The 23,271-nt window shown below is 37.8% G+C and overlaps 4 protein-coding genes across 7 annotated transcripts; 2 read left to right on the top strand and 2 right to left on the bottom strand.

The window, feature by feature from the left end:
* Window positions 3,499–5,643, top strand: LOC18776528 (uncharacterized GPI-anchored protein At4g28100). Its single transcript, XM_020564654.1, has 2 exons — window positions 3,499–4,564; window positions 5,173–5,643. The coding sequence occupies exons 1-2, from the start codon at window positions 3,884–3,886 to the stop codon at window positions 5,512–5,514; spliced, it is 1,023 nt and encodes a 340-aa protein (XP_020420243.1). The 5' UTR covers window positions 3,499–3,883; the 3' UTR covers window positions 5,515–5,643.
* On the top strand, window positions 7,486–10,094 carry LOC18776491 (protein MOTHER of FT and TFL1). Of its 2 annotated transcripts, none has more exons than XM_020564907.1 (4): window positions 7,486–8,226; window positions 8,398–8,462; window positions 8,590–8,630; window positions 9,529–10,094. In XM_020564907.1, the coding sequence occupies exons 1-4, from the start codon at window positions 8,032–8,034 to the stop codon at window positions 9,747–9,749; spliced, it is 522 nt and encodes a 173-aa protein (XP_020420496.1). In that variant the 5' UTR covers window positions 7,486–8,031; the 3' UTR covers window positions 9,750–10,094. The 2 variants fall into 2 exon arrangements, with proteins under 2 accessions (XP_020420496.1, XP_007209687.1); XM_007209625.2 differs by having other exon boundaries at window positions 7,490–8,226; window positions 8,401–8,462.
* LOC18778057 (myb-related protein 308) lies at window positions 16,844–18,380 on the bottom strand. Its single transcript, XM_007209583.2, has 3 exons — window positions 17,930–18,380; window positions 17,665–17,794; window positions 16,844–17,384 (listed from the first exon to the last, which is right to left on the bottom strand). Exons 1-3 carry the CDS (start codon window positions 18,057–18,059, stop codon window positions 17,072–17,074), a joined length of 573 nt encoding a protein of 190 aa, XP_007209645.1. The 5' UTR covers window positions 18,060–18,380; the 3' UTR covers window positions 16,844–17,071.
* Window positions 20,553–23,197, bottom strand: LOC18777093 (myb-related protein 308). Of its 3 annotated transcripts, XM_020563578.1 has the most exons (4): window positions 22,795–23,187; window positions 22,321–22,450; window positions 21,338–21,497; window positions 21,078–21,186 (listed from the first exon to the last, which is right to left on the bottom strand). In XM_020563578.1, exons 1-4 carry the CDS (start codon window positions 22,922–22,924, stop codon window positions 21,178–21,180), a joined length of 429 nt encoding a protein of 142 aa, XP_020419167.1. In that variant the 5' UTR covers window positions 22,925–23,187; the 3' UTR covers window positions 21,078–21,177. The 3 variants fall into 3 exon arrangements, with proteins under 3 accessions (XP_020419166.1, XP_020419167.1, XP_020419168.1); XM_020563577.1 differs by having other exon boundaries at window positions 20,553–21,497; window positions 22,795–23,188; XM_020563579.1 differs by lacking the exon at window positions 21,078–21,186 and having other exon boundaries at window positions 21,295–21,480; window positions 22,795–23,197.

The raw sequence follows: 23,271 nt of genomic DNA, 5'->3' as shown, positions 1-23,271 counted from the left end.
AAGAATGATGTCCCGCTCATGATTATGCAATTGAAAAACTGGATGTATGTATACATACATATACATATATGCTTTTTAGGATCTCAAAGCAAAGCAGCCAAGGAAAAAGGACAGTCCCCCAGTCCCCTCCCCTGGATGGTCTTGAATCTTTGATTAACAAAAGGGAGTGATGTGCTTGCCAATACAAACAGAACAGGAATCAGGATCGACTTTTTTTGGTCTTTTTGTTTCAATAAGAAAGAATACCAAATGGTTGCATAACTTAGAATAATTATAAGATGATAAAGTGATCTTTAACATATTTATTGAAGGAAGTCCTTTCTGGTATAAAATATATCTTTAATTCCTCTCTTTTCAAAGCCTTTTCTTTTCCCTTCAATAATTACAATAACAATAGTAATAGTAATTTCATTCATAAACGACAAGTAAGATATCATACAAAAAGAAAGAAGCAGCAGCTTTCAAAATATAAAAGAGAGAGAGAGAGTGAGGCTTTTACATACGCGTGCAACTCATATTGCACTGCGGTACATGTCCAAGTAGTGGCGGATTCAGGATTTTTAGGCCATAGGTTCATTGTGTAAACGTTTGAAAATTATTTTTTAGACGAAATTACATTGAAACATTAAAGCAATAGCACTCTCATTCCTAATCAACTAATCAAAACACAACCCTAATCAATTAATCAAAACACAAAACCCTAATCAAATATTTTAAATAAAAAAAACCACCTAAACAGATTTTAGTCACAATGCCTTTAGTCATCAGTGACTGAGTGAGAGATGAAGATTTCTTCCTAAACATCCTTGTTCTTTGGTGGTCTTCCCCTATTACTCTGAAAATTATTTGTGAATAAAAGAGTCAAATACTCAGTTTGCCAGTAAAACCGTAAACATATCTTAGAGAGAGAAAGAAAGAGTGGACCTTGGATGTTGGTGGGCAAGAGGAGCTCTGTTTCTGGTCTTGAAGAACAGCCATTTGGTTCTCTGACTTTGTGGTTATGGAGGAGAGGGAATATGAAAGTAAATTGCTAGGTTTTGGGGATGGTGACTTTGCTGGAGTAGGGTAACGGAGGTGACAGCGTGAGGGTTTTCTTTAAAGTCAGAATAAATAAATAAATTTAAATTTAAATTTATTAAATAAATAAAAAAAAAAAAACCGCCCAGAGCCGCCTAGGCGGAATTTTTTTTTTTTTTTTTCCTCCCTGATGATTCAGTCGCCTATAATTTGTGGTGATACACTGGAATTGGCGTAGTGTTTATAGTTGGTGCTCTTCCTTTTGAAATATGAAGCGGACAAGTATGGGACAAGAGGAGCTCGGTTTCTGGTCTTGAAGAACAGCCATTTGGCTCTGTCACTTTGTGGTCATGGAAGAGAGGGAATATGAAAGTAAATTGCTAGGTTTTGGGGATGGTGACTTTGCTGGAGTAGGGTAAAGGAGGTGACAGCGTGAGGGTTTTCTTTAAAGTCAGAAAGAAATAAAAACCGCCCAGAGCCGCCTAGGCCGCCTAGGCGGAAAATTTTTTTTTTTTTTTTTTTCCTGATGATTCAGTCGCCTAATTTGTGGTGATACACTGGAATTGGCGTAATTGTTTATAGTTGGTGCTCTTCCTTTTGAAATATGAAGCGGACAAGTATGGGACAAGAGGAGCTCGGTTTCTGGTCTTGAAGAACAGCCATTTGGCTCTGTCACTTTGTGGTCATGGAAGAGAGGGAATATGAAAGTAAATTGCTAGGTTTTGGGGATGGTGACTTTGCTGGAGTAGGGTAAAGGAGGTGACAGCGTGAGGGTTTTCTTTAAAGTCAGAAAGAAATAAAAACCGCCCAGAGCCGCCTAGGCCGCCTAGGCGGAATTTTTTTTTTTTTTTTTTTTTCCATGATGATTCAGTCGCCTATAATTTGTGGTGATACACTGGAATTGGCGTAATTGTTTATAGTTGGTGCTCTTCCTTTTGAAATATGAAGCGGACAAGTATTGGACAAGAGGAGCTCGGTTTCTGGTCTTGAAGAACAGCCATTTGGCTCTGTCACTTTGTGGTCATGGAGGAGAGGGAATATGAAAGTAAATTGCTAGGTTTTGGGGATGGTGAGGCTGCTGGAGTAGGGTAAAGGAGGTGACAGCGTGAGGGTTTTCTTTAAAGTCAGACCAAAAAAAAAAAAAAAAACCCCAGAGCCGCCTAGGCCGCCTGGGCGGAATTATTATTATTATTTTTTTCCCTGATGATTCAGTCGCCTATAATTTGTGGTGATACACTGGAATTGACGTAATTGTTTATAGTTGGTGCTCTTCCTTTTGAAATATGAAGCGGACAAGTATGGGACAATTGTTAGAGTTGGCCTCCGTCTTCCCCAACATAGATTCTACGGGGACTACGTTTCCTGCTAGAGGAAATACCCCATTCTCAGTGTACAATACCGCCAACAGTTTTTACCAGAGAAATTATTCCAGTAGTTCCACGGTCATTCCGGCAAGATGTGCAGTGAGACATCATGCCCAACTTGCTTGGAAAAGGCTCTCCGATGGATTTTCTTTTAATGGTGGTGGATTTTCAGGTATAACTAATATTGCTCAAGCTTTCAGCTTGGCTGTAACCGGCTCTAATCTCATACTTGCTGGTATTTTTGCCATCAGCTAGCATGGGCGCAGAGGTCTTTTTCAGAAACGGACTACCACCCATTCCAAGAGCTTTACTGTTTTTACGGCATACCCTTTTCCTTTGAGTCTCTGAACTGATCCTGTATTTTAGTAAGTTTGAGGTTTAGTATCAGCTATCAAGACTTGGACATAGGCAGAAGAAGATAAACAGTTAGCTAATTACACAACAATTTGGCAAATGAATTGCAAAGTGGATACGTACAAGTTAGAACCAACCAACCTGGAAATGAACCAAATAATGAAAGCACAGCAAAGAAAAGATAACTTGAAAAGTTCCAAGTGTGAGAAGTCTTTTGTTCACTTTCTGCAGGGCAACAATGACTCTCGTGCTTTATGTCTAAAGTCGATTCCACTGCGTTAAAATAATACCTAGGCTTCGAACTTCTCGCTTTGCTAAGGCTTGGAGAACAGTCAAAGATGATGGAATCGTTACTTTCGTCTTTCCAAGGTTCTCAATGTCGTCTAGGTAATAACAAATTATTAGTGGGTGGTAACCCAGTTGATGAATTACATTAGTGAAAGGGGCAAACGAATGAAAGAAAAAAGTTGCACACAAATACACAAAATCGATGAATTTTCTATTAGCCTATGAGTTATTTAAGCATGTTTGATTTGTTGCTAGACTTGGGAACCCAAATGCTTTCTTGACTTTAGGGTTTGCGTTATTTATACATGAGACACATAGACGTCTTAGCCTCGTAAAGCAATTTTATTTTAATATATACAAACATCTGATAGTGTAAATGAAGGTGGATTCACTTGTATACAAGGGAACAAATTCGCTATTATAGATAACTGACCTAACTCATACTTGCAAATTGCAAACTCGTAATGCAAACTTAATTTCCCTATGAATGATTTTTTCATGATACTATTTTGCTAATCGTCACCAACTTTATCCACATTGTATAGATACTGGCACAAATAGCACAGTGCTAAAGTTAGATCTACAATTATAAACAGCATTCGACCAAAAAAAATTTTAAAAAACTAGCAAACAGCCAAACCAGTCCCAACCCCACCCTTCCTTTTTTTCTCACTTTCGTCTGCTCCTACACACACCCACCACTAACAGATATTACTTTTCTTTCATTTATATCACCCTCCTCCTCAAGTGCCTCTAACCCCCCCTACCCCCACACACACCATTATTGTTTGTACAGAAAAAAGAAAACCCAAAAACCGAAAGTACAAACCCACAAGGCTGAAGGCCTGTCCTCTCTTCCAATGTCCCCAGCAAACCCACCGCTCTTCACCATCTTCTGCTTCCTCTGCACTCTCTTCCCTGCCTTCCCGGGTGCACCCATACCCGACCCGGCCCCGTCCCCAGTCCAGTCGTCATTCCTCCCAACCCGAACTCCATATCCCCCTGCTGCTACAATCCCTGCATTCCCAGAACAATCTGACATAGCCGGGTGCCCGCTCCACCTCCCAAATGAGCTCTTTCACGGCATAAAGTCCGCATGCTCCGCCACAAAAGGCGACTCCTTAGGGAAGCTGCAGCACAGCAGGTGCTGCCCTGTGCTTGCGGCGTGGCTTTATGATGCCTACTCTGCCACCGCCCTCGGCGGAGGCGGCAGAGTGGGCCCAGCAGCGGCGGGTAACAGCAACACCACTTATGACCCGCCATTGCTGCCAGATGACTCAGAAACTTGCGTTCAGGACCTGGGCGAGGCGCTGAAAACCAGAGGAATAGAACTGATCAAGCCAAATGAGACGTGTGATGTGGTGTATTGTTATTGTGGGATAAGATTGCACCCTTTGAGTTGTCCTGAGGCATTTTCAGTGAACCAAAGGGGGAAACTTGTTGGGGATGCGAGCGTGAAGCGGTTGGAGAGAAATTGCTTGAGCAGCAGTGGATTTCCGGGTCTTGGTGGCTGCTCCAAATGCTTGAAAAGCCTCCACCTTGTAAGTAAATCCTTTCTTCTTTCTGATTGCAAAGTTTCTATCTTTGTTTGAAATTTTTTATAATTATAGTTGTAAGTAAATCCATCGCTTTTTATTTATTTATTTTGATTTCCACAAATTGAAGAAGAAGAAGAAGAATCTGATAAGGGTTTCTTCTAGGTCTTCTTCCAAAGTTCCATGCTTGCTAATTAGGAAAGTGCTTATGCTTATTTTACTTTCTTTGGTAAAACTTGTACTATAACCCTAGACGCGCCATGAGAGCAAGTGTATTACAAATAGTGAGAGTCGGTACTATTACTATTAAATTAGCACAACAAGAATGAGCGGTGAAGTGAGTGAGTATTTTTATTAATTTCTGGTATGTTGTTGGTTGGGATGGAGATTAGTTAGGTTCTTTTATTCATTTGGAATATTGATGACTCTTCAAGGCTCTAGTTTAACGTGCATCAACAAATATGCTTTGCTAGCATGAATTTGATTTGATATTGCACCTACTAGTTAGTGCATTAAACTTGACGCACCAAACCCTTGTTTGCCCAATCAATGAGATGACCATCTCTTTCATTTGCTTCTTCTAAAATTCTAATTGGGAAATTGATGTTGCGCAGCTTAACAAGAAGAAGACTTTCAATTCAAGCAAATTAGAGGACAGGACCACCAAAATGCACAACAAAGATTGTCAACTGATGGGTCTCACATGGCTACTTGCTAAGAATCGAACGGCTTACATCCACACAGTTACATCTGTGTTCCGGGCCATCATGGTAAGCGCCGATGGCTCCGATCCTCAATCGTGCACTCTCAACAGTGATGGAATGCCTCTAGCCGTCGATTCTTCTGAAATATCTGATAATTCCTCATCCAGTATCCTTGCAGCTTCCATCTCTCTCTGCGTCATGTCACTTTCTTTCTTATTTGTGCAGCTTACCCTACGCTCCAACCAAAGTTAGTTCAGGGCTAAGCAGGTTGTTGTTCAAAAATTTGTGAACCGTGGTCCATGAGATTTGTGTATTCTTTTGTACTCTGTAACTGTTCTACGTTTTATGACATGACCAATTGCTTGCCCTATGCATTGGATACTTGATGTGCTCTGCTAAAATTGAAAGTTTTTTTTCTGTGATTCTCCAAAAATAGGGAGGATTTTTGCCCAAAAACATCTCATGTGGGCTCTGCTAACATGTCTCAAAGGGCTGCTGTTTTGTTTTGAAGAGACAAATTATGGGTGCTGCATGTAACTTGTTTGGCGGCATTATTTTGTGACAGTTGTGTTCCTCACGGGAAATTTATGAAATGTCAACATCTCCAACAAGGGGCCTTTTATATATCTTCTATGATTTGGTATATGCAGCAGCAGAAAGGTAAGGATTTGAGCCAGCCAGCAGTGTGGAGCTGCATACACAAAACGCCAAAATTCCATTCTCTCCCCTATCACTCTAATTCCCAAAATGAGTTTGGTAAAAAATCAGTAGCATATGTAACCCAACCAAAAGAAAAAAGAAAGAGCACAGACCCTACCCGCAATTCAGTTTGACGATCAAGTGCATATTACTTGGAACAACCTAGCAAAGTTCTAACACTGCTTCTAAATAAACTTTAAAAATATATGTATATACAAGCAGTATTGAGGGAGGTAACACAATAGTACAATAATAACAACTTTTAACCACTTGGGCTCGTTTGGTACGTCGGACTACACTGACTAATTTCCGTCGGATAGTATTAATCTGTTCCAGAGAGTACTGACTATTTATCCATAATATTATAAGGCGTTTGGTGCTGTTCCGGATAAATAATCTGACTAAGTTATATTGTGTTTGGTGATGTTTCGGATAACATCAAATCAGACTATTTATAAATAAAAAAATAAAAAAAATCTTTGATAATTTTAATGGAAATTGAGATTCAAATGACACAAATTTTTTTTTTTGATAAGATTCATATGACAAGATTTGTTTTTCAATTGTTTTTGCCAAGATTTTTTTTCATATAACCTATTATCATAATTGTAGTATCTCATAAAAATTCCAACATACTCGCATACGTTAATAAAAACAGTACCAAATAATGTATAATTCAAAGTGATCATATTCATTCTTTTTCCCGAGCCGTATAATTAAGCGTGTATTATCTAAATCGGGGTGTGTGGATTGTATTAGTTAGTCAGGTAAGGAGAGTATTAAAAGCTCAACCCGTATAAAATAGTCGGGTAATTAAATAATACAAGTTGACACCAAACACAGACTATTTACTCCTATCCAGAGTCTAATACGGTGTACCAAACGAGCCCTTAAGCTATAAGTCCCGACAAGTCCTTGATAAATAAACTTGGCCAAACTATTTCACTTGGTTTTGTTATTTTCGTACGAGCCATTTACATGGTGGGTTGGGCTTGGCTGGAGGTCAGGTCCTATGCTTTGAATTCTCACACACGCCTAGCACAACCAAGGACCATTTTAGCCTTAGACATGGCCCAATAAGTGTTATGTCAAGCCTTATATCTTGCGTGCTCGACCTTGTCTAGTTCCAATGACAATCAAAACCTTGAATTGCTATTCATTTCCAAACCTTAAAAATGAAATTCGATCGTGCATCGCAAAACCTCCCTTCTGTTAGCGGTCCTACAGAATCTAGAACTTAGGGATTTACTACATAAAAAGTTTGTAGTCCAAGGCAAATTTTCACCCTGGCCGATTTGGCCTGCCTGCCTAAATTAGACCGAAGCCCTTGTCTATGCCGATATGCTACTGTCTGACATGCTCCTATTTGTATGTCAGAATCTGTTGGGCCCTGTTGTCAGAAGAACTGGGGGCCCATTATCTACTTTTCCAGTATTCTGCTCACACCATTGTCTTTCAAACTGCCCCATTATCTTCTAAAATATTTTTGTTGAAAATCTTTCAGGTCATTGCTGACGGGAAATTTTCATTACCTATTTCAGCAAACCTCCAGAATGTACAAAAGACAATAACACACCCAGTTTGAGTGACAAAGAAGGCTGTGCTGTGGTGCAGCACGGCTCACATTTACAATATGTACCCTTCTAAAAAACCCACTGATTTTTCCCGTGGACTCCATAAGAGCTGTTTGTCCTGACCTGAGTTCATGCTTATCTTGAGGTTGCATGAAGAGAGGGGGGAGGGGGCGCGAAACTCCCTACTGTTTGGCTAATACATGTGTACGGTGGCGGGTTGTAACGGACGGTGATGATTCGGCCATCTGGATGGTCTGAAACAAGGAAATGTTGGTTTCACATCTAGAGTGGCTGTACACGTGTTGCTCTCTGCTTCACGACGCTTTTTGATGGCCTATGCATGTACCATAGATTACACATACTCCACGAGGGCCCACGTCACTTTTACCCTCCTATATAAACCTTACCCCTCCTCTGCCCTCTGCGCACCATAGCAAGTCTTGCTTTGCGCTTTTTAGCTTCTTCTTCCTCTTTACTCTCTCTTCCTTCCTTCCTCATGGCTGCCTCCGTTGATCCTCTCGTTGTTGGGCGAGTGATCGGAGATGTGGTGGACATGTTTGTCCCAACTGTGAACATGTCCGTCTACTTTGGGTCCAAGCATGTCACCAATGGCTGCGATATCAAACCTTCCATGGCCATCAACCCCCCCAAGATCACAGTCTCTGGTCAGCCCGGCGAGCTCTACACTCTGGTCTCATCTCTTTAACTCCTTGTGTTTCTGTTCGTATGTGATTAATTGTATACATGTATGTGGCTGCGAGAGCCGTTAGATCAACTTGATCCCTTTGCATGCATGACATGAGAGAGAGTTTTTAAATGTTCAATTTCTCTATGTCTTAAACAGCTTTGTTGTTTGTTCAAGCAGGTGATGACTGACCCCGATGCTCCGAGCCCGAGTGAGCCGAGCATGAGGGAGTGGGTCCATTGGTCAGCTTTCTTCTTCTCTTTGCATGGATTATGTTTTGCTTAAGTTTCATTGATCTCACTACTTTTCCTTCCATCTCCTTAATGGCGTTGTCAAAAACTTCATGCACATTGTTGTTTGTGGTTTCAGGATCGTGGCTGACATCCCTGGAGGAACAAGCCCTGTTAGAGGTAAAATCTTTACTTTGTTGTTGCGGCTTTGCATGCACGCTGTAACAAGGCTTCTTCATATATAATCCCCATAACAAATTTACATAAATCTAAACAAAATTTAATATTACATAAAACAAGTTTTTAGTCATGATTAAACCCGTTTGTGCTGAAAAGTCGTGCAGCGGTATTATTCCATTATTCACAGTCGACACAGGCGTCAAAGAAAGAATCTCTGGCGAAAGGCTCATTTCCAGTCAGAATCAGAAACATGCATGTCTTTGGCTTCGAACGTTTTCAGATTGTTTCATAAAATCCATCAAAATCTTCAGGGTTACATCACATCATTGGATGTCCCCTCCATGTTCTAGAAAAACATGCATCTACTTGACTCCTATACCTCTTAAGCATCTGTCACTAATAGCCGCAAAATTGCTCAAATTTGGTGATATAATTTTGCGTAACCACGTGTCCTGCAGCAGCACGGCCCCTTTCCAATTTCTCTACCTTATTTGTATTTACTTCAAAATTAGTATTTTTATCTTAATTAAAATATTTTTCTTTCATTCAAAAATAAATATCGAATAAATTAGTTTAAATTTTCTTCCTAAATGTAAATGGTGTTGTCGTCCTTGCATAGCAAAGACGACACGTGGTTAATCCCAGGAACACCTACCCACTTACTGACACGTATGTGCCACTTGTCAAGGTTACCTTGTCGAAGTGGTAGTAACCGCTTACCACGTCGGTTACACGTGGCACGATGTCTGTGTTTCTGGGCAGTGCAAGTAGAAGCACACGAATAAGGACTTCAACGCCAACTTGTTTAAGTTTGAGCTATATTGGGTCAATAATGAATATATAGCAACAACAATAAATAATATTAATTGGAGCTATAACTATTAATTAATTGTTGCAGGGAAAGAGATACTGGCTTACGTGGGTCCGAGGCCACCAGTGGGAATTCACCGCTACATTCTGGTGCTGTTTCAGCAGAAGGGTCCGATGGGGCTGGTGGAGCAGCCATCCTCTCGTGCGCACTTCAACACTCGGTTTTTCGCTGCGCAGCTCGATCTTGGATTGCCTGTTTCCACCGTCTACTTCAACTCCCAGAAGGAACCAGCAAACAGGAGGCGCTGATCAGCTAGCTCAGCGTTAATTTCCATAGAATCAATCATATCATACAACTGGAGATATCAAGTGGTGATGATGTGTGAAGTGATCATGAATCAAGGAATAAGAAGTTCATGAGATATCTTTAGTGCAAGAATTTAATGAATAAATAAGGATGAGAGTCTACCCTGTTAACGTGTCTTTAATTAAGTTTTTATTATAGATTATGAATGTTAATTATGTGTAGCCAGCAAGGGGGGGTGTTTCTCACTCTTACTTACAAGTCTCTCTCTCTTTCCCCCCCTCTCCCCCCATTTTAATTTGCCTTTAATTTCAATAGAAATAAATAAAGCCCTTCTCTTTTTGGTTTCAGTATGTCGAATATGGTTGATGTGGATGCTTGCTTCTAACTGGCGACCAACATGAACAAAATCAACATATATAATTAACAGATAGACATGTACCATAAACCAAAAAGATAAAAGGAAAAAGGAAGTACAAATTGGCAACAGTGGAAGTACTTAGCTCTGAAACTCCCATCTATATATCAGACTGCAGTACAGACGGACAAGTCCTTCAGCATACCAGTAAGTGAAAGAAAGGTAAAGCCTGGCGATGTTTACAAGGAAAATTGAATTTATAATCTTTAGGAGTACTTCAGCTAGGTGTGTAATTGTCTTCTCAAGTGATAGAAGGCTTACTAAAGGTCAAGAGACAGGTCATAAGACATAATGACTTGATACGAATTTGATGGTAAAGATTAGCGCAACGTCTACTTGAGACAGATGGAAGATTTAGGCCGTTTGGGATTGCTTTTTTTGGCCAAAAATTTGTTTCATTTTAGATCAGTTCCAGCAACAAGGGCTGGGGGGTTGTTTAGGCCCAAAATGTTTCCAGCAGCAAGGGCTAGCCCTGGCAGGAGATGGGGCCCACGAATTCAGGCTAGCCCTCAGGTAAGATTTATCTTAGTTCCAGTTCGAGTTTGCTAACGTGAGCAACAAAAAAAATCTACAAAAAATACAAAAAATTTCAAATTTTTTTAAAAATAAATACTTAGTTGTAGTTTTCACTTTCCACACTAAAACTCTATACAAATTTCTCTCCTCATATCTCATGTGAATAGTTATTGCCATGGCAATTGGTGGAAACACCACAACCTTTTGCAAGGGCAACAACTATTCACGTGAATAGTTGCTGTCCTAGTCCCCCCCTTGCCAAACTGCTGGAAGTACTCTTAAAGTTAAGCAGTTTAAGGTGTTTGGTAAAAATAAAATATTCTGATTATTTTAAAAGCAGTGGCCTTTTGACAACAGCTTTTAAAAATAGACTTTAATTTGCTTTTCAAAGCTGCTTTCAAAATAAGCAGAGATGAACCTTCAATAAAAAAATTTAATTCCCAAAATACCATAATTCATTTAAAAAAATGACACCACCTTCACTTTCACATCCAACTCCACCACTTGCACCAACACATTCACTACCTCCACAACCACTGCCACCGCCACCACCACCACCACCACATCCTCCTCCTCCTCCACTAACACCACCACAACCACTACCTCTTCCACCACTTCCACTGCCACCTCCACCGCCTCCACGCTGCCACTGCCACCACCACCTCCTCCACAACCGCCATCCCCACCACCACCACTACCACAACCACCAACTCCACCTTCATCACCAACACCACCTCCACTCCATCACCACCACTATCACCACATGATTAGTACATAACACTTTCAGCATCATGTTTATTTTAGTCATTATTCACAAGTATAACAATTTTATATTAAAATTTACCAAACGATTTTGACACTGCTTTTTATACTAACAGTACTTAAAATTTGTATTTACCAAACATGGAGCTACTTTACTTTACAATTAATTATTTTCAAAGCATAATAGAAGCGACTTAAAAGTGACAACAATCCCAAACTAGTGCATGATAGACGTTTGTAAAAAATAAGCTATGTTGCTAGATGTCTATTTGAGACGCAACGTCTTTTCGAGTCAGATAGAAGATTTAGTGCATGACGGACGCTTGTCAAAAACTAAGTGATGTTGCTAAATGTTCTTATTTTTGAGGGTATTTTTTATGTGTTACGAGGCTAATTTATTGTTGTATCTCGGATTTTGTATGAGTCCAATGCATGTGGTTAACATGTTCTCAAGTGTAAGAGATTACTATATAGCTCAAGAGACGTTTCATGTAGTTGATAATGGTTTGACTTAAATTTGACAATAAAGATAGGCGTAACATATGTTTAAGTCATAACGAATTGTCCACGCACAACATATTAAGAAAGGAAAGGAAGGAAAGTAATATTCATATGTTCTTAATTATTCTATTTGAATTTTGTGTTTAGATGAAAAATTAGACCTAATTGATGTGGTTGAGTTCTCATCAGCAGAGAATTTGAAAAAGATTAAGACGTATGCCATAACACGTAATGAATTCATTCAAATTTGATGGTAATGAGAGACATATCATGATAGACGCGCCTAAAAAAAAAAGAGTAGAGTTTGTAAAGTGTCTCTATTTTCAATATAATTTCAAGTTTAGGTGAAGTTGGTTGGTTAATTTATGTTACTTGTGTTCTATTTTGAAACACTTCTCCCAACAGATTGACTGGATTTGAATTTCATATTAAAGATTGGCATAAGGTCTACTTCATCTTTATGTTTACAAATTACAAGGAATCTATGTTAACTATACACTAGTATTCATTAAGAAAAACAAAAATAATCAATCGGTTTTTCTTGTGTCCTTCTTCCTCGCCCAATTACTCTCAACTCAATCAATCGGTTTGATGTCTGCTGCCTGGGATGGGTGGGGGCACCACTTATCAGGCTTGGGCCATTCTGGGCCTGTTCGTTATCTATCGTATTGATCAATGATTTGCATCAAATACTTCACGTTGGCCCAATCGTTCCAAGCCCTGGGTTTAAGGTTAACGAAGAGAAAGAGACTGGAAATTTTTGTGTGTTCTTCGTTTCAAAAGTATACAAGTAGTGCAACCATATATATCATATATCACTAGCTAGCTGTTTCATGAGAGAGAGAGAGAGAGAGAGAGAGATGACATACCAGATGGGGTTAACGTTGGAGAAAACGAAGGAATGAGGAGGTTGATGTCCATACAAAGCCCCCGTCAAGCAAACAGTTCTTACTAATACCTCAACTTTGTTGCCTGTTTGACCTTGATCTCAGCTTATTATTAGTTCATTACCACAAAATAATTACTTTCCGATTTATGACCTAAACTTGAGATCTCTACTTACTCAATCAATGTTATAAAATGCAGAGGATTAAACTTGATTTCGATTTATCGAAACGGCTGCTATATGTTAGTTTTCGTGAGTGTGTGTGGACAGGGAAAGGGTGCAGTGCAGATTCAGAATGAATAATTATGCATATAAATAATAAAAATGAAGTTGAAGTTCAAGGTCGAACAGACAACGAGATAAAGATATAACCTGAAAGAAAACTGTTCACTTGACGAGGTTTAGCATGGAAATCAGTCACCGATTGATATCGACATATGATGATATGATATGATATATATAGCTAGAAAGCTATCAAACTAATTATGGAAACCAATTGAAGCAGAAGATTATGGAGTGGTATGGAGGAGGAAGACTCTTGTACGGTGGGATTCAATTGCTTTATATACAGCAATTGCTACTCAGAGAGATCACACCATGCGCGCATGTATAGATATGTAGCTAGCAAGTGAAGTTCCCTTACCTATCTATCAGGCATTGACCTTCAGATGCATGTGTATATGTTTGTGTCTATGCGTGAGAGTGAGAGTGAGAGAGATGAAGCAAGCAAATTAAGCCAAAAGCTAGGGATTGAGGGTAGATGGGATTCCATTCCATGCAGCATGTATATTGAACGCATGGTTAGTTAGTTACGGACACATTAATTCCTAACACATAACACAATGAGAGAGAGAGAGAGAGAGAGAGAGAGAGAGAGTATATTAATTTGTAATGGTTAGTTAGATGGAAAAAGTTTTATATCATCTCCTACTCCTACCTACCCTCCTTCACCACCATCATCACCAATATTAACTAATGTTAATTAATTCAAGTTTCAACCCTCCCACCCCCACATCTTTTTATTCAAATGTTGCTCTTCAATCATTATAAAAGATATATCTATATACAGTGTACTTAATTCATGGACATGGTCTCAAGTCAAGACAGAAAATGATGGATGGTTCACGATCACGAGTCATGACAAAAAAATCATCATGAAATAATAAGCAGGAAGAGTTTCCAAGCAGCAGGAAGAGGATAAAGATCTTCTGCAAGCTTCAATATCTCTGTTCGGTTCAGCTCCAATGAATTAATCATGTTGCTTATTATTACATTATTAATTGCCTAGCTAGCAATAGAGTACAATTAATGGTGATGCAGAGTGAGCTTCTGGTGTGAAAACATCGGAATTCTTTCTAAGATCAAGATTAGAGTACAATTAATATTCTCCATTTGATGAAATTTAAGTAATCAAGTTAATTAGCTCCTCCTATCAGTAATAAAACCAGGGCAGCTAACTTTCCGTTCACACCTTGCGGTTCCCTTGTTTCCCAATTTGGATGAACCTTGGCGTATACATTATTACTACGGTAGAAACCGAGCAGTGAGGAGATTATGAGACTAGACTGCAAGTAACAAGCAAGGGCAAGGCAAGGGGGATGAATCACTACTGTTGAAAACAGAGCAAAAAGGCCTATGACTTCTGGTCCCATATCCGCTTTAACAAAATATACATAACACATTATGCCGCACAGTGGTGGAATCTCATATGACCTAGTACAGATGGGCTTTTACTAGGCTCACTGTCGATCAAATATGGTCCATTTTCGTAATCAAGGCCTACGGCTTAAAGCTTAGCCTATGAGATATACTCAAATGCGATTGGCTGGCCCATATAAATATAATTGGGTTTCTTCTAATTCTCCTTTAGAAATAATAATAAAGTAACCAAATGTATTAAGAAATTAGAAGGCTGACGAAGACTCAGAGACAACCAGAAGGAACAAGTTAACAGCAAGAGAAAACAAAACAAAACATGGGGGAGAAGAATAATATTGTATCATATGAAACCGAATCAAATGAAGTAATAAGAAATTAGATTGAGAGTTCGTATACTGTACATTCTTAGGAAGAAAAATAGGTAAAATAGGTCAGACAGAGATAAGCAGAATGAAAATATTACTAAGTTTAAATGTTGACCTAATTGTGTGGTTATTAATGTAAAGGCTTCTAGATAGCTAGTAATTCATGTTGAATGGTAGATAGAACTACTACGAACTCATGCATATATATATTACACACACCTCTCTATCTCTGCTTACGTACACATATAAACGGCAAACTGAGTCTGAATCACATGCATGCAAGTTGCAAGTTGCAAGTCGCAACAACTACCAATGCGTGATTTATATTATTAATTAGGAACTGATTTCTCACCGTAATTATAATTCCCTTCCCTTGAATGCTTGGTGCCACGTTTCTGAGTGTTAAGTAATTATAATAATGTGTTGCAGGAGCTTGCAGGTAATATTGGAAACTGAAATCAGCTAGTCATTGTCGAAATGAGTGCAGTTGATGTGTCCCTTAATCCCTTAAAGCATCTTTCATTAATTTAGTTAGCAAATTAATTGTTGGCTTTTCCCATCACGACCACAGAAGCCCTAGCTAGCCAGTCGTCCATGCTTTTGCGTACAATCTCTTTGTCTTGTTCTCTATTGTCAACGAACATCACCGACCCTTTTGACAGAAATCACAGCAATTTACTCCAAATTAGCCTCTGTGACTCTGATATCTTATTCAAAATTGGGTATTTTCTTTCTATGCAGGAAGGAGACTTCTTCTTCTGTCATCTTTCATTTTCCTTTTTATAACTTCCGGTGCATGAATAATTACTTTAGTAATTTTTCTCATTTAAGGTCAGAACAACATGTATAGCAGTGGAATTGAGGTCAGAAAAACAAAGCATCCATGTATAGGCAAATTTGACTTGGAATGGTGGTTTATAATTGGGTTGGTCTATGCATGTGGGTGTGGGCGAAACAAGACTTGTTGCACCAATACATTCAATTCAACTCAAGACTCAACCATATATAGGCAAAATTAAATTCAACATATCCACCTTATCCTCCTTATCCATACATATTTTGTTCTTTAACCATCAGTCCAGAAAACCTCAACCGCTTCTTATCTACATACACATTTTGTATTTTTCTTACTATACATGACTAGGTACGATTATTGGGAGAGTAAGAATTTCAATCTGATATATATATATAAATAGAATGAGTTTTTCTATTTAAACCCTACACTTCTTTTTGTTCACCCCATGTTCTAAGATCACCCCAACTTCTAATTCAAAATTTCACAATTTCTAAGAAAACCCCACTATCTTTTCAAACCACCCTCAAATACACACTCAGTAGAAAAAATAAAATAAAATAAAATAAAACTCATCAACCTCACACTCCACACCCCCGTTGTCTTGCCCCTCATCACTCTAAGTTCACCTCAACCTCACATTACTTAAAGAGATAAAAACATTGTTGTCAAATGTGTAGCCTTATTATTTTATTATTATTTAAACAAAATTTGGGAATGAACTAGGAGGTTTTGATAGAGAAATGTTGGCAGTTAAATTGATATGTAAGTTACCATAATCAAACATGAAGAGTGGTGGGGTGTGTATAGATGTACTAGGATTAAGTATTAAGTTGGATTACCTTTTTTTGTCTTTTTACACAATAGTAAAACTTAAGAGCTTAATAATTTAAATATTATGGTGAACAAAGAGAAATGTGGAGTTTAAATAGAAAAACTCTATAGAATTTGTATTTTTCTTCAGATATATAGAATCTTAACTTAGATTTCCATCACTCTCTCTCTCTCTCTCTCTCTCTCTCTCTCTCTCTCTCTCTCTCTCTCCTTAACAGTTTCGCATCATAAACTAACTTCAAAGGGGAGGAACATTCTGGTCCATATATCGCAGTTTCTTCCTTATCTACTTGCTACCTGAAGTGTATAAAAAAACATCTACCTTACCTTCAATGCACTCTTTTATCAAAATGCACATTATACGATTAGAAGATTAAAATTCGAAGATTTTACTGCACAAGCTCAACCTATTTGCATAAACTAATTAGTGAAAAATAAAGAAGAAAAACATACTAGCATGACGAAGCTATCTATTTGAACTATTAATTTCACCTTGTCTCTAGCCCTCAGCTATGACAATATTCTTTCCCAGCAATGCGTGGCAGAAAATAATAGAATCATAACCAAGCCTTGTACAAAATGTTTGACTAATATCAATATCCCAATGAAATTGGAAGGCCTATAGTGAGATCAAGATTGAGGTCGGGCAAAGCACTGCAGCTTGTGTTGCTTTCGGGTTCACTTGTAGAATCTAACAATGGATCATCAGAGTGAGAATTTACACTTGGCTGATCATTTGTATTAATCCTGGAGCCAAATGATTTAGTGTGGCCAAAATTGTGCCCTATCCGATGGTTATTTGGGTCTACTCCCATCTGTATTAGTTTTCTCTTTAGATGAGTGTTCCAGTAATTCTTCACTTCATTGTCAGTCCGTCCGGGCAATCTTCCAGCAATTAATGACCACCTATAATTAGTACTTATTAATTAGTCATAAATTAAGCAACTTAATTAATTAGGTATTATTTATGCAAACACAAACAGGGGCGCATGCATTACGAATTCGGTTCCTTACATGCCATGCCATGGTGCAATTAATAATATTTCATTCAGATTCCACCAAATGCATAAGTTCCAAATTAAACAGAAAATAATAATTATGTTTGCTCCTTTTATATATGTTTGCTCCCGGAATTTTCAGAAAAGCTACTATATATGGTATACAAAAGATGCCCTGCGCGCAGTACCTGTTTCCAAGAAGTGCATGGAGCTTGATAATGAGGTCCTCTTCATCCTCACCAAAGTTGCCACGTTTCAAGTCTGGCCTTAGATAATTTACCCATCTCAGTCTGCAACTCTTTCCACACCGATGCAAGCCTGCACCATTAATTAATTTTAAAACAAGTTTTTATTAAGAGCTTATAATAATTAATGTAATGTAAATATTTTTCAAGCAATAATAAGTGCAAAATTAGAGTGAGTTTTTATTTGTAATTATATATATATATATACCTGCAGCCAGTGGTATGGAGCGCCAGCTACCTTCGCCGTGTTTTTGAATATACTGACTGAGCTTCTCATCTTCTTGCTTGGACCATGCTCCTTTGTTCGTCTTTTTCTTCTCACAGCAAGGTTTCCTCATTCTTCTTTCTGATATTCAACTTCTTCTTCTAACAGCAAGAGAGAGAGAGTGAGAGAGAGAGAGAGAGAGAGAGAGAGAGAGAGAGAGAGTGAGAGAGAGAGAGAGAGAGAGAGAGAGAGAGAGGGCAGCTCAAGGTGCCCAAGTGAGGGGTAGAGCAATATAACAGAAATTTTCCAACTGCGCTTGACTTACAGTTGTGAAATTACTGCATGTCATCTGTCGAGGGTTTGGTTTGGTTTGGTTTAGTTTGTCCGGTACTATGCCAACCTTAATTTCTATTGTTTTATTTTATTTTTGGCCTTTTCCTTTCTATTATACAATGGTTAAGTAGGATTCTGTGGACAGCCAGCTACTTCAAAATGTAAAAACCTTTATGCTTTCCCCATGCAATACCCCCAGTTTTGAGTAGCCATTAATGGTACATGGGAGACCGAATCAAGAAAATGTGTTGGACACACACTTCCAAATGTCCAAAAGGGCCTTCATGTCAATTTTAAAAAAATTTGAGGGCTTAAATGTAGTTGCATTGACCTAAACAAAATTAAAATAAAATAAAATGTAGTTGCATTATCAATTAGTTCAATTGAAAAATAAAATCAAATGCTGAGTAGTCTTGCTCGTCACTTTAATCCACGGTATGTAATTACCACCCTTCTCAACACTTGAAAGGTGTCAATGAGTATAACATGATTCCACAAATGCAAAGCAAAGAGTTAACTATGATTACGCTCATTGACATGTGTCAAGTGTTGAAAAGAGTGATGATGGTACACATTGAGTTGAAGTGGTGAGTAAAAATATTTCAAACCATAAATGACTCTTTTTTTTCTCTGACAAAAACCTAAAAAGTGTTAAACTCACAAATGCTAGTAATAGATTGTTGCCAATAGGATATTTCTAATTTTCTTTAAAATTGAGTAATAATAGTCAAAAACACAAAATAACTTTGAGATTATTATTTAGTGTAGCATTTGGGTTAGTTCAGGGTTAAGGATAATGGACTCAAACTGTATTATACGTATATTCTTTGCGTATATAGATAGTTATTCAGTTTTTGATTTGATATGCATATTCCATGAATATAAATTTTGGGTGGATTCAATTCAACTATAGAATCTTGACAAGTCTCACGCTCACTGAGTCACTGGTAGGCGTACGTGCGAGTTGAATGGTAGATTCACAGGTGAGGTTTTGAGGAAATTGATGACAGGACACATGTCTTCCTTTCCTTGTGAGAATGCCAAGAGTGCTATTTCATTGAGACCATATTTATATTTATAGCAACAAGGAAGGAATTGGACCACCATTTCGAAAAGGTCAACGTAAATATCCTAAGGAAGGAGAAGGACCCCATACATTATACATATGCTCAAGATTTTAATCACTGAGATTCAAAAGAGTTGTCGATTTCGAATGCCAATGACAATTGAATTCCTCATTGTCGTTATTAAATACTAAAGAGAGAAAATGATAAAATGTCTAGCAATTAGCAAACTCTATATAATAATCATATTCATTGATTCTCACGGTCATGATTACTTATATACTATTATCGCATGCCCAGGTCTTTAATTACAGTAAGAGCATCACCACTAGTAATAGCAAATTAATTATGAAAAACTGATAATTCCTTTTCCAAAGAGAAAAATATATCTTTATTTTTGTATGCATGGTGTCTCAGCCCACAGCTGCAAAATATATAAGCTAGTTAGAGTTGGTAGAGATGAATAGAGTTGACCGTTTGACTGTTAGATTTTAAGGGGTCGATTTTCTCCTTTTGTTTTGAGATGTTCGGTAAGTCCTCACTCACATTCATGTATGGTTCCTTTTCCTTTTCTTTTCATGGTTAATCCTTTTTTCGCGGAAACAATTCGTTACTTTGAAGATAATGGCACAAAGGAGTCAAACATCTTTATAATTGGTAGAGAGGTCCGATATCTTTTAAATTATTAAATATGTACAAAAAATTTCGATGTAAGATACTCTCAACAATAATAAGTGCCCTGAAATAAAACTCTTCTATATATTGAAAGATCTTCATAATTTATGTTTGAATTGGAGGGGTGTACATTTGAAAAAAATCTTCCACTATATGTAGCTAATGTTTGATATTAATAGAAAAGTAAAAACGCAGCATGAAGAAAAGGTTGAATCAAGACTATTTTACAGTCTTGGGCATTAGGTTAGGTTGGTTAACAATTCGATCTTTACGTTCACATAACCCTCTTCATTAGTCATTGCTTTTGGAGGATTTGGTAATGAATCGGATCTTCAACTTCTCACTCAAAAAGAAGCTGGATTTTTCATCTTTCACATGCATGTTTGTAGCTTTTAGCTTGTTCTTCTTTTCTTTTTCTTCAATGAAGATTCTCGACAACAAAAAAACCGCGTTTTACTTCAAGCAAGGAAGAATGCAGTCACGTATGCACCACATGCTTCTGATGAAGGGTTACTAGCTAAATCGCTATGTTAGCCATGTATCGGTCATTTGATACTGGAACATTTACAGAGATAAATATATGCAAATTGAAGATACAAAAGATATATTATATGAAAAACCAGAACGTTGTATACGTACGATTAACTTTTTTCATCTCACTGGATAACTAATGGCAGAGATACGGCTAGCTAGTTCCCCTCTGCCTCCTCTTGCAAGAGTTTGAAATATATTTGGTCAATACGAATCAGATATGTACGGTAAGTTTGTCCTCTACATATATATATATATATATATATGTATACGTAACAACAACTATATATATAGTATTTGGCAAAAGTAGTCGGTAACTCTTGCCTTCTCCACACACTGACGGACTGACTGACTGACTGACTAGTACTACTACTATAGCTTCAAACCGAAAGTAAGCCATTGTCGAATTGCGCACACAACTTTATCCTAGTCAACACTAGTCACTATAGTATATATCCACGCGTCCAATCCAAGCAAAGCACCAATGTTGTCTAAAAGAAGAGGAGCCCTGGAGGTCATCGTGGTGGGTGGGAGGGACGGATACGTTTTACTTTCAGATATCAGATTGCTGCCTCTCTCCCACAGCCAACTGGAGACTTAGAGTGAGGTCAAGATTTAAGTCAGGCAAACAGCAGCTTTTGTTGCTCATTATAACACCTGTTTGAAGTTGATTACCACCGTTAATACTCATGGAATCCGAGACGTCCACCTCATCATTATGATTAGGCGCACGCTTCTGATCCGTCGTCCTCGCAGGTGGCCTAAATAATATTGGATTTCTAGCATCAGGCTGCAATAGTAGTGGTACCTTATTGTCGTGGTGAGGGGGTTTTTTCTGATCAAGAGCCGTACTAGTAGTAGTAGTAGTGGTACCCATCTTTACTAGCTTTTTCCTTATATGGGAGTTCCAGTAATTCTTCACCTCGTTGTCTGTCCTTCCTGGCAGTCTTCCTGCTATCAATGACCACCTAAATTCATCCAATATCATAATCATATATATCCATGTTAGTAAAGTTCCTTTTATTAGATTCAGTTTCCATAATCACTTAAAGCCAATCGTTTTTTCATGGTATTACCTAAATTAACTTACTATTTATAACAATAAATAGTTATATGTAAAGAATGCTACTTTTTTTTCTTTTTCATTAAGTTTGTGCCTCACACATAAAATCTATGTATTTAATGCAAAGTATCGATATTTTGCTTGTAATAAAGAGAATAAAGTGTTTTTGAACACATTAAATACGGGTGTTGCTATTTAGACGATATTTACTGAAAATAATATTGATGACCACATCTCTAATATAGGTGGGTTCCACATACACTAATGGAGTGGAATACACGTAGCTAATATTCCTCAACCATCAAAGTAACATTTTCCCATATACGATTAGTGTAATTACATATACATGTGTAGATTTTCTCTTATGCAGAAGTCCAAATGTTATTACCGTGCGGACACCATGTATTTTCTACTACCTTTCATGCTTTCCTCCATGTTTACAATGACGTATGCACAATAATAACGTCCTGAAAGGGGAAGAATTGTATATATATATATATATATATGATAGTAGGCATATATTTATACACATGTATTTGTAATGTTGTGTTACTGTAGCTGGCTAGGTATATTGAAAAGCAAATTAAGTATGATTGTTTCGAAATTCGATTAAATTACACCATAAAACTCTCTATATAGCTAGGTTGCTTAGGCAATCGTGTTATTGGGGAGTTAATTTTGGGGAAGGGGTTATGGATTGAGATTATAGTAGTTTCATGTATACATACCGGTTCCCGAGGAGTGCATGAAGCCTGATGATGAGGTCCTCTTCATCTTCTCCAAAGCTTCCGCGTTTAAGATCTGGTCTCAGATAGTTTATCCATCTCAGTCGACAACTTTTACCGCAGCGTCGCAAGCCTGACCATAATCAACAATATTTTTCAATATATATATATATATATGTATATGTATATGTATGTACATATTACAACTGTAGAAAGAAGGAAAAAGAAAAAGGAATCTACTACCAACATTTATCACCTCTTTTTCCTCGATTGAATTCATTCATCCGACAATAATGATCAATTGTCAATTTCATACATATATCAGTAATTGTTGATATCTTATACTTTTGCATATGTAATTATGCATACAGTTTCAAAGATAATATAACCTAAACTCTGATCGAGTAGTAGTAATCGAAGAAATTGATGATTAAGAAGATATATATATATATATATGTAGTAGTAGTAGTAAATTACCAGCAGCCTTAGGAAGGGAATTCCAACAACCTTCCCCATGTTTCTGGATGTAATCAATGAGTTTCTGATCTTCTTGCTTAGACCATGCTCCTTTAGTTATCTCTGTCTTCTCACAGCAAGGCTTCCTCATTGGGTACAAGCCCTAGCTGAGCTTGTTATAGAACAATAGTAATCGGATGATGCAATTGCATGCAGCAATAGAGTTAATTAGGATCGATATATGAAAATTAGTTATGGATGATATTCAGAGAGAGAGAGAGAGAGAGAGAGAGAGAGAGATTGTCTAAGCAAGGCCCCATGAATCCAGGATATCGGTAGAGCAACAGGAATATATAATGATATTTTATAAAGGAATTTGTGTGTGGGTGAAGAAGGTCAGGGGGAAGGGGGATTATATTATAATCTGTAGTGTTGAAGATGGTCAAGTTGTCTCCAAGTTGACATGGACTGGTTGTTTTTGAATTTTAGCCATGTTTT

This window comes from Prunus persica, chromosome G5, assembly GCF_000346465.2.
Source record: "Prunus persica cultivar Lovell chromosome G5, Prunus_persica_NCBIv2, whole genome shotgun sequence".
NCBI classification, from domain to species: Eukaryota; Viridiplantae; Streptophyta; class Magnoliopsida; order Rosales; family Rosaceae; genus Prunus; species Prunus persica.
Note: the sequence above shows the minus strand (reverse complement) of the source record. Positions and strands in the feature narration are given on the sequence as shown.